The sequence below is a fragment of the Numida meleagris genome, chromosome 11, assembly GCF_002078875.1.
Source record: "Numida meleagris isolate 19003 breed g44 Domestic line chromosome 11, NumMel1.0, whole genome shotgun sequence".
Lineage (NCBI taxonomy): Eukaryota > Metazoa > Chordata > Aves > Galliformes > Numididae > Numida > Numida meleagris.
The window spans coordinates 16313690-16329194 of NC_034419.1; the positions used below are offsets into that span (position 1 = coordinate 16313690).

At 51.2% G+C, this 15505-nt stretch overlaps 2 protein-coding genes across 2 annotated transcripts; one reads left to right on the forward strand and one right to left on the reverse strand.

Moving 5' to 3' along the window:
- Positions 7-2051, forward strand: GPR27 (G protein-coupled receptor 27). The gene has a single exon (XM_021409795.1). The coding sequence runs from the start codon at positions 45-47 to the stop codon at positions 1185-1187; it is 1143 nt and encodes a 380-aa protein (XP_021265470.1). The 5' UTR covers positions 7-44; the 3' UTR covers positions 1188-2051.
- On the reverse strand, positions 9813-14812 carry PROK2 (prokineticin 2). The gene is made up of 3 exons (XM_021409768.1): positions 14712-14812; positions 11850-11975; positions 9813-10731 (listed from the first exon to the last, which is right to left on the reverse strand). Exons 1-3 carry the CDS (start codon positions 14787-14789, stop codon positions 10606-10608), a joined length of 330 nt encoding a protein of 109 aa, XP_021265443.1. The 5' UTR covers positions 14790-14812; the 3' UTR covers positions 9813-10605.

The following is a 15505-nucleotide window of genomic DNA, read 5'->3' on the forward strand; positions in this document are numbered from 1 at the left end:
AGAGGAGGAGGAGGAGGAGGAGGAGGAGGAGGAGGAAGGACCCGATGGCGAACAGCAGCGAGCTGGGGAGCAGCAGCAGCCCGCACCTGCCCAGCGCCGGCGGCCTGCTGAGCGCCTCCGGGCTGAAGCTGGCCACGCTGGGGCTGATCCTCTGCGTGAGCCTGGCGGGCAACGTGCTCTTCGCTTGGCTCATCCTCAAGGACCGACACCTGCACCGTGCCCCATACTACCTGCTGCTGGACCTCTGCTTGGCCGATGGGCTCCGCTCGCTGGCCTGCTTCCCCTTCGTCATGCTGTCGGTGCGCAGCGGGGCCGCCTGGCCCCACGGGCTGCTCAGCTGCAAGGTGCTGGCCTTCCTGGCCGTGCTCTTCTGCTTCCACGCCGCCTTCCTGCTCTTCTGCGTGGGGGTCACGCGCTACATGGCCATCGCCCACCACCGCTTCTACGCCAAGCGCATGACGGGCTGGACCTGCCTGGCCGTGGTGTGCATGGTGTGGACTCTCTCCATGGCCATGGCCTTCCCGCCCGTCTTCGATGTGGGCACCTACAAGTTCATCCGGGAGGAGGAGCAGTGCATCTTCGAGCACCGCTACGTCAAGGCCAACGACACGCTGGGCTTCATGCTCATGCTGGCGGCCGTCATCGCCGCCACCCACCTGGTCTACATCAAGCTGCTCTTCTTCATCCACGGCCACCGCAAAATGAAGCCGGCCCAGCTGGTCCCGGCCATCAGCCAGAACTGGACCTTCCACGGGCCGGGGGCCACGGGCCAGGCGGCAGCCAACTGGACAGCTGGCTTTGGCAGGGGGCCAACGCCGCCCACCCTGGTGGGCATCAGGCAGGCCACCCACAGTCAGATCAAGAGGCTGCTGGTGCTGGAGGAGTTTAAGATGGAGAAAAGGCTCTGTAAGATGTTCTACATGATCACCTTGCTTTTCCTGCTCCTCTGGTCCCCCTACATTGTGGCCTGCTACCTGCGGGTCTTCATTAAGGCCAGCTCCATCCCCCAGGTCTACCTGACCACCTCCGTCTGGATGACGTTTGCCCAGGCTGGGGTCAACCCCATCCTTTGCTTCATCTTCAACAAGGAGCTCAGGGTCTGCCTCCGAGCCCACTTCCCATGCTGCCAAAGCATCCAGAGCACCCAGGGCACCATCCTATGCGATCTCAAGAGCTTTGGGATGTAGGGGGGCTTCCTCAGCCTATAAAAGAAAGATGGATACCATTTTCCATGTTTCTGCATACGATCTCAAGAAAGTGTGACCCGTGGGGGACATACTGAGCCGGCACCCAAACCTAGGCTGTAAGAAACTATTTTATTTATTTTTCTATATTTTGCGTATGCTCTCCAGAACATAACAGGTTGCTGTCTATGGAAACAGGTACTTGAGCAGAACACCCCCAAACCTTAGGCTGTACGAAGCTGTTTCTCTTTTGTGATTATGTGGTTTTTAACAACAAAACAGGGCTCCGAGTTTCTGGTCTTGCTTCTAACATTTCTAGACATGATTCCAACAGATACGGATTAAGGCCATGACATTTTCTTTTTTTTCCTATTCCTGTCTGTTTTGATAAAGGCTTAACAATTTTACTCATGTAATATTTGATAAAAGCCAAGACAATTTTATACTAAAGTTATTTTTGATGACCTCAAGAGGTGTTGTTTTCTTATCATTTGATTTCAGTGAAGAACAAGAAGAGGACGTTCCTAGTGTGGTCAGAAGTCAGTTTTTGGTGGGAGCTGTGGGTTCATTCATTCTCAAATGGTTTGAGTATTTGAAGCAGTTACTTATAACTTTTGCCTGACATGCAAACAGTGTAGAACTAATTTCGATTTTCTTGTTGCACTATTTATTTGCTAATATTTCGGAACTATTTGTGAAATGTGATTTTAAAATACCAACTTTAAAAATAATCAACTATAGCAGTTTTTAAAAACCTAGATTGAAATTCATATTTTACTGCCTTTATAGGAAGTTATCTACAAACCTGGGTAACACTTGTACATTTTGACTGTTTTCTTTAATAAAATCTTGAAAACCTTTACTGTATGTAATTGTCTCAGAATGGCAGCATTCTGCTTTGCTGACAAATAGCTTGTGTATCTGGAAGGTTGTATGTCTTGTGTCTGAGTAGATTTCACAGCCGAGGTTATTATGGACAAGCACAATCCTTACTTGCTGTTAGATCTCAATTTAGGTGTTTTTACCAATAAAAATGACTGATGCTATTTTTAAGGAGACTTACGTTCATGATGGGCAACAGGTTTATATAGCGCAATGGTAGAGCAGATGACTGTGGATCACTGATTTTAGTCGGAGAGGTGATTCCTTAATATGATGGCTTGGGTAATACTGGTCTCAAACTGTATTCTTAATGGGTACCTTAAACTTACTCAGCATGGCATCCTAACTTGCTGCATTTAGAAAAAACTTCTTTGGAAGTGCTTCAGCTGGCAGCATGATGGCAGGATCCTGACGTGGCTCGGAGGAAGCTGTGCCCGATGCGTTGCTTTCAGGTGGATTGTGCAGCGTTTAGCAAACATCAGTCATTGCAGCGCTGCAGCCTGTGGCACAGAGTGACAGCGACGAGCTCCGTTTCCATGAAGAAATCTGCACCTGAGCCGAAAGCAGTTCTGCAGAGAGCAGTCGGAGGCTGTTAGCCATCAGCTGAGCAATGGCTGTAGTGTTACTCTTAAGGAGCGTGCTCCTGGGTAGGGTAGAACAAAGCAGGACTGTCGCTTCCAGAACTGTTAGTGAAAGTGCATCTGGGTATAGCGGGAATGCTGTCAGAACTTCAGGTCACGGCAGAAGCTGGCTATCAGCACTACTCATGTTTTCATCCTGAAGTGCCAGATCATGGCTTAGTAAACCTGGATGAGTAATCAGGTAGAGCTGTTATGAAGAGGAGCATGCAAAGAATTGATGCTGTTACTAGAAATTGCATTCCAAGTGTCCCTTGTGTGCCTGCTTTGCTGTTGCTTCTTTTCTGTGGGATTCCAACTTGTGCAGAATCATTTTCTTAACGTTTAAGAAATCTTTTGTGCAGATAGAAGTATCTCTCTGGGGCCTAGGACTGTGATCTCCAACAGAAGTCCTGCCTTCTCATGCAGCCTGATTAGGAAACAGCCAATGTTTCCTCACTTATGCTATTAAAAGTGTCAGATATTTTGGCATCCCAGCTATAAGTAGTGTGCTTGTGATTCTATTTAAACCCCAGAGATGGGAGAACAGTTTTTTTTGTTTTTATTTTTTTTAAAAAACAGCCCTAAAGGCTGCAAGGACCACATTTTTCACTTCCAGGAAAACTAAGCACAGGTTGTGTAGTTGGTTGGATGTTCAGGGGGCGATGAATCGCCTTCAGGTGGGTTGGTCTGGTGGAGAGAACTGCTGCTTGGCTGTCACCACCGGTGGCAACCAGACCCATAGCAAAAGGATACAGAGTTGTGGAACGGGTGTCTCTGCTGTACCTGTTGCTTGCACGGACAGCTTTCAGGACTTCTGATGTACTGAGTGCCTTTAAAAGTTAATTTGGTACCTGAGGTACTTCTCACATCAGGCTGATGATGATCCTAGCTACACCAGCACAAAGGAGAAGGAACTCCAGTAGCTTTAATTCAGGCTTTAGATGGGTGTTGAACAATAGAGCTTCATTCCAGAAAAAAAAAAAAAAAAGTGAAACTAAGTATCAAAGGATACATACGTGGCAGAAATCGAAGCAGTGCTCAGTGACCAGCACTGCTCTGCAAATCCAGCCTGGGGCTGTGCACGCCAAGGAAGCATGCAGGCCAGAGAGGGCTGGAGGAGAACCAGGGGATGAGTATTCCTTCTGGAATCTGAGAACAGATAAGGAAGTTTAAAAAAAAAAAAAAAAACAAGGAAACCAAGCTGAGTATCTCCAAGGCAGAGCGTTAACACGTTCTCACAGCGTCCTTCAGTTTGGATATGGGGAAAGTGGGTCACAGAGATTAACTGCTTTGGCCACGCTTACAGAAGGGGTGTCAGAGGATGAAACCTGCTCTGAATAACAAAAGTGGAGGAATAAAGCAAAGGAGAATGGGCTGAGCCCTGGGAGCCCTCTGTGGGGCTGGTGGGACCCCTGAGGAGCAGCTGTGAGCTCCATGCCCTCAGCTGCCCATAGAACACTAGTGCTCTGCTCTGCCTCAGAGTGCTAATGGACGGAGCTCAGCAGGAGCTGAGTGTCATAACTACCTCCTGCAGCTGCAGGGGAAGCTATTGCAGCTTGTTGTACAAGTTCTGGGCTCACGTGCAAAAACTCAGATGCTTTGAACCCATTCTCTCTGACCACAATGCAAAGTTATGGGGGGCTCAGTGGGCTGCATGGCACTCACCTCTCCCACCTACCTGTGCTTGGTCAGGATGCAGATCGAATCCTTTCCACTACCCATAACAGGACATATTTCCATTCTCTGGGCAACGGGAGTCAGCATCACGTGAAATGCCATCATGGTCCCCCCTGGAGGCTCTCCACTGTCTGGCTTAGAGGTCGCAGCACGCTTGCTGCGTGGTATGGCTGTGGTATGGCTGTGGTAAAGAGTTGCAGTCGCTCTGGCAGCTGTGCTGCACTGGGAAATCTTATTGCTGCTGGCATCTTCCCTCACTCCCCAGGTATTTAACACATTCCTTGCAAGCATTCCCAGCAGAAATCTTGCTGTGCTGTGTCAGCGGAGGTTTTAGCACAAATTTCTGTATCAGGCCAGCGTGAAAAGTGACACTGATCTGAAATCTCAAGAAGTACTGCCTTATGGGCATCTCTGCTTTGCAGCGCTCAAAGCCTGTGAATACAGCAGGGTGCCTCTGTTGTTCACATTTAGAAAGTTTGCAGGGAAAGGGGCTGAAATATTTAACCCTTGTGTATTATGTTGACGTGTGAAGGTATATTTGGCAGTGGAGGTGAGCAGGGGACATGTAGCCCATGGGCTCTTGCTGTTTGCTCTGACAGTGCCAGGTCTGCACCAGGGGAGACAAAGCTGCCTTCCCAGAACGGTGTGAAGTCAGTCGCCTTAAGGAAAAGGGCAGGCATTTGGCTTATTCCTATAGCAGCAATTCTTCCCTGGGGCTCTACCTGGCTGCGATACAGCTCCACCTCCGGCAGGCTGCTCCGCCATATGCTGCGGGACTGCCCCGGGACACGCCAAGCTCAGCTCAGAGCTGGCACTGTCCCTCCCTTTCAAGCAAAGGATGCACAGCGTTGGGCTGGATCTCTGCCACCTGCCCACATGGTTACAAACAGTTACGTTTCTCTTTGCTGGCACTTGCTCAGATTTGCCAGCAAAGCACCCAGCAGAGCAGTGGCTCAGGCAGCGATACACACCTACAGGCAGAACATGATGCCAGGTGGCTCAAGGCATTGCATCAACTTATGCTGCAGATGAGGTGATTCTGTGACATCAGAATATCCCAGAAACCTTGCAACATAGCTGTATCTCAAATCAAAGTGTTATAATAAATGTGGCAGGGGGCTGTTTTCTAACAGACCTCCCCTATGATCCCCAGTTTTAGCACAGCTTCTTATATAGTTGCTCATGCACTGCACAGGCTACAATTAGCCATTGAGATAGGAACCAGGAAGCATCTCCCATGTTGTGGTGGTGTTGTGCTCTGGAGTATAACAACATGCACAGCAGCCACAGCAATGGAGCCATCAAAGAGAGACCATCACTGAAGGAGCTCTCTTAAAAGCTGGCATAGAGGAGTACTGAGATGGAGCTGATAGAAGCCTTACCCCAACACCCTCCTGTGCTGGCGCCCTCCAATGATGCCATGTCTTTGACAGGGCCACACACAGTCTTCACTCACCCATTAGTTGTAGAATTGGTGACTGAGGGCTGAGTTTCCAGCAGGCCTGGCGCACCGCTCTGGCCTTCCCTAGAGCTGATGCTGAGCATCCCCAAGCCCATTTTCACTTGGCCCAAGTCACCAGCTGCTCCACGCCACAGTGTTTTATCTGAAAAAATGATTAATTATCCTTACTCACCTTTGTAAAGCTCAGAGCCACCGGTGGCCAGAGCAGAGCTTTATCACTGGTGAACAATCACTGACTACAGAAGCTTTCATCACTTAGCTTTAAAGTCAAACTAAGCCTTTAATGCGAGTTGTTGCATTTCTGTATTTCTATTCATGTTTAATGACCTCAGTGCTTGTGCTGTGTCTTTGATCTTGTGAGTCATGCATGGTCTGACTGTGGATGCATTTATCAGAAGGCCACTTTTTTCAGCACCGTGTTTTTCGCCTCTGCTGTGACCAAGTTGATGCTGCAGAGCACTTTGTGTAGGAGGCTTTCAAGTTCAAAGCGAGTCTTGCAAGGACAGGGGGAGCTGTGAAGTCCTGGCTAATTTTAGGCACTCATCAGTGCTGATAGAGTAGGCAGCAATCAGGCGATCACCCAGCAAAGAGACACCCTTCCTAAAGCCTCCCAATGTTATTTACTGGTGTGCCATTTAAAAAAAAAAAAAGAAGCCCTGTGTTTATGGAAGGATGATTAACCATTGGAACAAGTCATCCAGGGAAGGTGCTCCATCTGTGAGCAGCACAGCGGGAGCCCATGTGCCCACCCACAGCCAACCCAGCCGGCAGCCACACCGTGCCCAGGGCTCTGCCTCAATGCATGGGGTGGCAAAAACTGGGAGCACTGGTACACAGCACCACGTCCTGTCTGTCTGACAGCAATTCCCTCCTTCCTTTCACTGCCTGACAACACCCATGTTATCACTCCGCATAAACACCAGTGCTGCTCTCAGAACATTTAGCACAGGTAGAGCTAAAAGGACTTTGTCATTAAAAAATATCCAAAAGGGGGAAAACACAGGTGGGATCAGAACCAGAGCTGAAATCTGGGTGGTTTCTGACAGTGAGAGAAAGAGGGATGATTTAGTGAAATATTACCTCCCTCCATCGAAGCGCTCAATCTGTTCCCATCTGTCACCCGGGAGCTGAAGGAGGGTGATGGAAGGAGGCAGCGAGCAGCCCGGTAGCCGGGTGAATCAGCAGAGCCTTCCTGCTCATTCCCCTTTTGTGGGCCCTGCACACAGCACCTCACGGCCAAACCCAGCTGGGCAGAGGGCATCTGGGTGCAGAGGAAGGCATCTGAGCATGCAGTATGCAGTCAGACCAAGGGGGAACGTGGGCATCCAAACCAAGGAGCTGACAGGGCAGCATGGAGCCATGGTGTGATATCACCTCTGGGCATGGAGGTGTGCCCGCTTTGTCCCTGTAAACCCCAAACACTCAGAGGAGGGCTTTTCCTTACTCTGTGCTTACACAATCTCTGTCTGAGCAAAAGTGCTGATGTAAGCCAGCCCCAAGTCACCAAAGGCTCTGTTGCAATGCGTGAAAGGTTCATTTGTGATTCTAGGGAGTTCAGTGTAACCAGAGTGGAAGGTGAAATGATGAGAACACAGCAGCCAGGAAGATTTGCCACTGGATCAAGAGGGCTCAGGGACCCTCCTGGTAAGGTTTCATCCATGTGAGAGGAACAAAGAGAAACAAGAAAATCTGCCTTTTTGTGCAGGGAAAGAGCCCTCAAACACCCACACAAAGCATGCTCACATGTGCAAGAGAAGAAGTACGGAGGGCTCGGTGCTGCTCACCAGGCTGGGAGCCAGCCACCTTCCAGTCTGTTGCTGAGAAGTGTTCCGGCTGTAGGGTTTACAAAGCCACATTACACTTAAACCAGACTTGATCCCTTCCACGTGCTGTGAGGTGGTGGCAGAGACATAGAGCCCAGCACCATGCATTGGGTCCTGCGCAGTGCCTCCTGCCCCAGGCTGGTTCTGCACACACCCTGCCCTCCCCTTGGCAAATTGTAGGTGATTTGCTCTGCATCTGATGTGCTTGAAGCTCATCTCCATTCGTGTGCTCACAGCATTGATCAGTAACAGCTGTACCCCTGCTGCCTTGGCATTTCACTTCTATCTAATAGAGAGAGGCACATTGATTTTGCCATTATCAAAATCCCCTTGTATTTGCACAGTCTTTTCTCCTCCCGCAATTTTCTAATTCCTTCTGGAAAACATGTTACACATTGTCAAGATCAAATTCCTGAGACATCTTGTTTAAATCAAGGGACTCTCAGCACCTTCTGTTTCCTTTGAATATCCATCTGTGCAGTAATAACAAATCAGAGCGCTGCTGGAGTGGGAGGGTGCCCACGAGGACCCAGGGCTGTGCTCTGCTCGCTGGGGCTGCACAGCATCAGGGCTCACTGTGCTGACAGTGCAGATTAGCAAAGGGCCTCTTCATAGGGCACGTTATGAGATCTCACGTGGTGCAGCCACAAAACAACAAGAAGCCCAAGATTTCCAACCTACCTACACAGTAGCATGACTAAAATCACAAAATACCCCATTTCACTTACCTTATAGCTGCTCCACACAGGCACAGGCTGTTCTTCCAGCTCTCCAGCCCACCTGGCTGACCCCCAGCCTTGCACCAACTTAAGTTCCTCATGCACAACCCAGGCCCTGATGAGGGCGAGCACCAGCTCAGATCTCAGCCCCAATGGCCAGACAGCCAAGAAAACTTGTTACACACCCCTACACCTAAGGCTTTGTAAGGCTTTTAAAAGGTATTTCCCAGTGAGGGATTATGTGCAGGAGGGAGCAGATGAGGCCACGCTCCAGCTGGGCTTTGTGCTGCTCCCCAGCCCCCAGGCTCACAGGTGCTGCCTGCCCAGCAAAGCACCTCACCTCACCTTCCTAATTAGCAAGGAATCAAATTAAGGCAGCAGCTCATTATACATTGTGGTGTCTTTTCCTACAGTGGCTTTCTGCTAAGCCAAAATCTGGTGATAAACAGGGAACTTCTCCCAGCTTGGAGTGATAGCATCGTTATTCTGTAACACATCTGCAATATCAATATTAATATAACATTAAAAATTAATGCACATATCTGTATTAATAATTAATAATATTTCTCCAATATTAATAAAATTACCCTCAGTATTAGCATGGATCTCCTGAGCAGAGAGGATAAAGGAGAGCACTACAGCCAGGCACTGACACAGACCAGGGCTGTGGTCGCTGCAGGTCACAGTGGTGGCAGCCAGGAGCGGGGCCGGGGGCTGCTGCTGCGTTCCATTCTGACCGTGCGCTTTGTGGGGATGAATGGAGAGGGGGGCAGGGACACACATGTACCTGGGCTGCTTCTGTGTTCATTCTTAAAAATGGAAGCCCAGGGCAAACTTGAGCAAGTCTTAGATGATAAAGTGCAATGCAGGCATCAGGACAGGAGCCCTGGGCTTGGGCTGCTCTGAGCCAGAAAGGTGCGATGCTATCCCTCCAATCTCTCCAAATCCCTCTATTTTTTCTAATGCCAAAGCAGCAGCTCCAGTAGCTGCTTGCTATTTCCAGAGAGCCATAGGGCCAGGTGCCTGGTGAACACACTGGGACATGCGTCCTCTCATCAGTACAGCTGTTTGCTTTAGTGTGAGCGTGCTAACTGCTCCATCCCATCACCACCAGCAGCAAGGGCGCTGACTGGTGGAAGATGACTGGCTTTCCTTCTCCAGAGTCAGCATACGTTTGCATGTCTGAGAGCAGAAATGTGTGAACCTCACACAAACGATCAGAATTCCATCTCCAGGGCCACAAGTAAATACGGAGTCGCATGGTACTTCATAGAGAACCCACCAGCTGCATGTCTGACAGGCTGAAGGCGATCCTTCAAGGCATGTGCAAAGACAAACATCTCGCTCCTCCAACATTCCCTGTCCTTCACCTCCCAGAGAGCAGCTTGGTTGCAATAACAGGGATGCGATCACAGATTATACTGAATAAAAACTGAAAACCACAATGACAAAATAATGTTATAATATTAAAATAAATCAAATAATACACTGCCATTATTCTGATACAGAATTTTTACACAGCAAATTCGGTACATATACAAGAAGTCAGGCAGCCCATTACAAGAAATGTCAGGGTTCCTTTTTTAATATAAACTACATCTTAATACATAGTTTGGGATGATCAGGTAGTTTTACACCAACTCCAGTAACAACGACTTTTCTTCGTCTCGGAGTATTAAAATAACAGAGTCTTGTAATGCTTTGAGTACTGAAGTGCTTTGGTTCCATCTGCCACTTTTTAAAAGTGTAAAATCTACACCTATGGGTTAAACGTTTAACGTGGAGGTGTGCCTAACTTACAGTTATATTAACAAAGAAATGAAATGAAATGGAAAGGCGGGTTTTTGGCAACTGTCAGATGCTTCACTCTGTATTATTATTCAAATCTCAGTTCGATTCAAGCATTCCAAAGTGTAAAAACGCAGCCAAAGTTTTCCGAAGGTGACAACAATCGTGGCTGGTTTCATTCTGGGGTTAAGCTGGAACCACGCGGACAACAGGATTGTCCAGCAACAGAGCTCCTGCTCTCTGAAATTGGCAATGCGCAGCAGATCCCTCTTACCCCGCCCCAAAATGAAAGTCCTTCAGAAAACCTTGGCTGCTACAGCACAGTACGGCATCTTCACTGTGATGTTGGTGAGGCAGGGAAGGATGGGAGAGGGGTCCCCAGCAAGTACCTTGCTCGTCACAACAACAAACAGAACGCGGGCGGCTCCTCCTCGCGCCGAGCAGCTCCTGCTAAAAGAAGACATCTTCTTTCCTGAAGTCTGGCAAACACCTGAACTTGCTGGGGGACGTCCGCATGCAGGCCAGGCTGGGGAGGCAGGGGCAAGTGTGGTGCATCCGCCGCCCCGGGAAGGGCACCTGGAATGAGGAACGCGGGTGTCAGCAGGGCACGGCCACGGCGGAGCTGTGGTAGAAGGGCTCAGAGAGCAGTGCCCTCAGCCTATGCCACCAGCAGGATGAGGCACCACAGGGTACCCACTGGCTGTCTCTCCCTTCCCAGCACCCCTTGCCATGTCCCTGCGCCTTATCCCAGCCCAGCCTGGGCCAGTGACTGCAGAGCCTGCAGGAATCACACCTCTCGGCCGCCTGCACGGCACAGAACCCGCATTCACAGCTCTGCTGCTGGCAGGGCTGACTCACAGTGGCCTCCGGCAGCCAGAGTGATGTATTCTAAACCCTCTGTGTACACAGCTCTGGGTTTGTGATGGGTGATAGCAGCGTGGAGGTGACACAGAGACAAGGGCAGGATGCAGGGGCTATGTGCAAGGTGCACAATGGCAGTGATGCCACCTACAGATGTGCTGCAGACCCTGTCCTGCGATGCCAACAGATTGCTAATAGCATCAAGCTGACACCATCTAGTTGCTGAGAAGGAAAGCAGGAGGTGGGGAGCCAACCACCAGATATCTGGAGGTCCCCTGGAGGTTTCCAAGATGGTGGTGTGGCCATGGGCTCACCACTGGTGGGGACACAAAGCCCTGTCCCACCTGGTCCCAACCAGGATGGAGCTGGAAACTCCAGAGCCAAAGGGTCTGCTGCTTGTATCCCCACCAGGGGTAAGGATGCTGTTATGTTGTGCACTACTTCACAGGGCATATAATCACAGGGGCTGTGACCATGGTGCTCCATGTGTCCCCACACCATGTCTGTGGTGGTGACGAGGTTCCACAGTGCTGAGCAGCGCTCAGTGTGTGTGAGCAGGGCTGGGCTTGAGGACAGCTCAGGCTGCTTCCCATCATGTAATGGAGCAAAGCAACAGTGAGCTAATAAGAACAAACTGAACAGTTCATTGTATTCCCTTCAGAATAATTCTGACAGCAACATATTTCCTTACACAGGAACCATCAGCACTATTTCCATGAAGATGCACATGGCTGGGAATTGCAATGTACTGCTTCCCCGTGGTTTCACCACGTGTTGCTTGCCCGTGTTGTGGCACATTTGTGGTTGCAGCCCCATGCCCCGGCCCTACTCACCCGGTGGCTCAGAGGATGGCACTCCTCTCCCACGTTGCCCATCGGTGTGCACATCCGCAGGCTGCGGATCCACAGGCTGACGGCGCAGCACATCCCTACTCCACACTGCTGGTCTCTGTCGCAGGCCTGCGGTTTCAGAAAGCATTATTGTTTATTCTGTTTGCATAAATACTTTCCACAGATAGCCAGAGCCTAAGGGAGCTCAGGGAGATGTGGGGACACAGGGCACCAGACAAATGGAATTCCATTTTCCAGAGAAGCTAAGAATTGAAATTATCCACGAATTTAAAGACTTCTAGAGACCTATTCCTTCTAGCTTCTTCTGGTTGAGTGCCTTTCAAATGCAAGTGCTTGATAGTTCTATTAGCAAACTCCAAGTGGAAGTAGATAAAATTCAAGTTTTAATAGGGAATCTGTGGCTGTTACCTAGAATTACATGTAACTAAAAGTGGTCCCAAATGTATAACAGAAAAAGCTTTGTGTGAGTGCCCATACCCAAGAAAATGCAGCTGTGGTAGCATGTACCCTGCAAGGGGGAAATTTAATTATCAGTCACTTATCCAATACATTTTGTGGCCTAGATAGGCACAAACTAAAATACAAACTACTGGGTATATTTCATAAACAAGAAACCATGAAGTGCAATCAGTGTACTAGGGTTTGGAAGCAGGTTACTGCACATCTTTTACTTTTGTTTTGTTAACCAAAAGATCATCAGACTCTCAATCATACAGACTTATTGCCGAAGCAGTGAGAAACTTCATTAGTTAAAGGTTCTGATGATGTCCCAGCAGTAGGGTCAGTCAGCTCGCTGCTCTCGTGCCTGGCAGTGGGGCTGAGAGCCCAGAGGCACTGCCAAGAGGTAGCTTCTGAAAATGTACCTAAAAGATGGGGAAGGCTGCGCAGCGGGATAGTCATTGAGTCAATGACTGCAGTCTCACCTTGGGATCTATGTGATAAATGCCAAGAGACCGTACTCAGCTGAGTAAATATTGCGTTATTTCAAGCAGCAATGCCAGATCAGCAAGTAATTTAGGGAAAAGCTGTTGCATTAGTGTCACTATGTGTGTAACCCAATGGCCAGTGCTTCTCCTCAACACACGTAACAAAGCAAACTGCTCAGTGCCGTGAGCGAGCCCAAGCACGCAGCATATTCACTTAAAAGAGTAACCTGCCCATAAAACTACCAGTGCAGCCTTCCAGGTGGGTAATGTTTGCTGTCTAACCTCTCTCTCTCAAAATAAAATAAAATAATCCCTCTGATGGTGGGTCCTTAACACAGGACCAGTGGTTTTGGAGTTGCTCTGCCCACAGCAGAACAGTGCAAGGTGTGCAAAATAGTATGGGGAGAGGCAAGCGGCACTGAATGAGGCTATGGTTTAGAATTCACTCTCATGCACACACATCTGTGCACCTGGCAGAGCTTTTAAGATTCCCCTTCCAAAATGTTTGACGAGCTATTAAAGCACACATCCCCAGTGCCGCTGCTCACAGCGAGCTGCGATGTGAGTTCACCCTGACCAACCTGCCGTGCTCCAGGCACAGCTCATCCCCCCTCAGTGCCCCATTTCACACAGCTTTGTGGAAAATGCAGCCTGAGAAGAAGTCCCTGAAGAAATGCTGGCTCCAAAGCCAGAGGAAATCAGCACGTGAGCTGCCACCAAAGTGAGCAAGGCTCCGTTCGGGTCCTTAAATTGCAAAGGAATTGTCTCAGAGGATGTGGATGAGAACATGTATGCCAGCTTCCACCTGAGATTTCCCTATTCATTCGGAAGCCAAAAACGCATCAGAGCAGCTTGAGCAGAAACACGCTGCAATAGTTACCAGCATAACATTTCTAGATTAAATGTTTTTAATTTTTGAACACTTTGTGTCTTTATGATTCAGTGCTTCGCAATTATTTAATTCATTCATTATGCTTTAGGGGTGTAGCCACAACCTTAACGACAGGCTAATGTACACCGGTCCTCGCTGCTCGAAACAGTTCTGCTGAAAAGGAACATCCGTTTCTCAGCTACGGAAAGATTCCTTCCCGCTGACAGCCCGCCCCGTCCCGGGAGCTGCTCTTGCACCCAGACGACACCCGCAGCCCGCACGGCCCCGCAGCGCTCCGCCAGCAGCCATGTGAGCTGCCGAAAGAATGCCAGAGCTGGGTCACCGACCCAAAGCAAACACGAGAAAAATCATTTTACTTCGGTGTGATGCAACGCTTCGGGTTAAATAACGTCTTTGGAAAAATAATAATAATAATAATATTTTCACAAGCAAAGTAAATCCCAAGCCTAAACACACAACAACAGCAACAACAGCAGAGGACTCACTCGCATATGAGGAAAAAAAGCAGCACGGTCATACTTTAAAAAAAAATAAAAAAAAAGCAGCAGCGTTTTGGTGCTGGCAGCAGGGCAGCAGCGGTGCCGCCGTGCGGGCACGGGGCTGCAGGAGCAGCGCGCACCCCGAGCCGGGCAGCGCCGGGGGCAGCGGGAGGAACGGAGCCCCCGCCCCGCCGGGAGCGGCGCCCCGGGCACAGACCCCCCGCTGCTTGTCCCTCGGCGCAGCGCCCCGCGGGTCCCGCTGCCGCCCGGAGATCTCTCACCCCAGACAGCCCTCCGAGTTCTGGCGTCGCTCAGCGCGGGGATACCCCCAGCTCCGCGCATCCCCCGACCCTGGGAGCCCCGCACGTCCCTCCGTCGCTTACCAACGCAAGTCGCCGCACCTCCCCGGCGCGGCACAGCCTCGCCACCCCCGTCCCACTACCGCTGATCCCGGCGACCCCCAGCCCGGCACCCTTTCCCCCCGCGCAGCCCTCCGCCCGCCGGCGCGTCCCGCGGTGCCGTCCCGGTGCCGTGCGGAGGCGCTCACCCCGGTGATGACGGCTCCGCGCCCCGCGGGCAGCAGCGCCAGCAGCAGCAGCAGCGCGGCTCCGCGCAGGCTCCGCATGCTGTCGGCCCCCGGCCCCCTGCGCTCCCCGCGGGCGCGGCGCGGTGGAGCCGTCCCGGTGCCGCCCCGGCCGTTATAAAGCTGGGGGCTGCCGTGCCGCGCCGTGAGTCACCCCCGCCCTGGCAGCGCCGCGGGACGCCGTGCGCACCCCTCCGCGGGGCCGGGGGGAGGCGGGGGGGCACTCGCGGTCGGCTGGGGACAGTCCGGGGCACGTCGGGGGGGAGCTCCGCTGGGTGTCCCGCTGCGGCCGAGGGATGTCCCAGGAGGCGTCGCTCAGTGGGTCCTGGGGGGACGTCCCGCAGTAACTGAGGGCTATCCCAGGGAGCATCCTACTACAAGTAGGGAGCATCGCATGTCAGCGGACATCCCAGGGGGCGTCCTGCGAGATGTAGGGAGCATCACATAGCAGGCGACCCTGCTGCTGGTTAGGGCACATCCTAGGCTAGCGGCAGCCCGAAGTGGCTGGTGCCAGCCTGGATGTCTCCTCACTCCAGTGCCCAAGTCCTCTCTGCTTTTGCTCCTGCAGGCTCGGTGGTTCTCCATTTCCCCCCCAGTCCAGCTCTGGGGGAAGAAATGGGAGGAGTGGGGTGGGGGATCCCTGGCACTGCTTCCAGCCCCAACACTGCAGCACTGGCTGAGTGCCTCGGTGGGCTGCCGGGGTGTAAGGGCTGATGGTGCTGCCTTTGGGAACCTCTGTCCCCTCTGGAGAGAAGACA

Coding starts and splice junctions, on each gene's coding strand:
- PROK2 (XM_021409768.1), bottom strand. CDS start 14,789: ATGCGGAGCCTGCGCGGAGCCGCGCTGCTGCTGCTGCTGGCGCTGCTG. Junction 11,976..14,711: donor GCGGAGCCGTCATCACCGGG/GTGAGCGCCTCC, acceptor CTGAAACCGCAG/GCCTGCGACAGAGACCAGCA. Junction 10,732..11,849: donor GCCATCCTCTGAGCCACCGG/GTGAGTAGGGCC, acceptor TCCTCATTCCAG/GTGCCCTTCCCGGGGCGGCG.
- GPR27 (XM_021409795.1), top strand. CDS start 45: ATGGCGAACAGCAGCGAGCTGGGGAGCAGCAGCAGCCCGCACCTGCCC.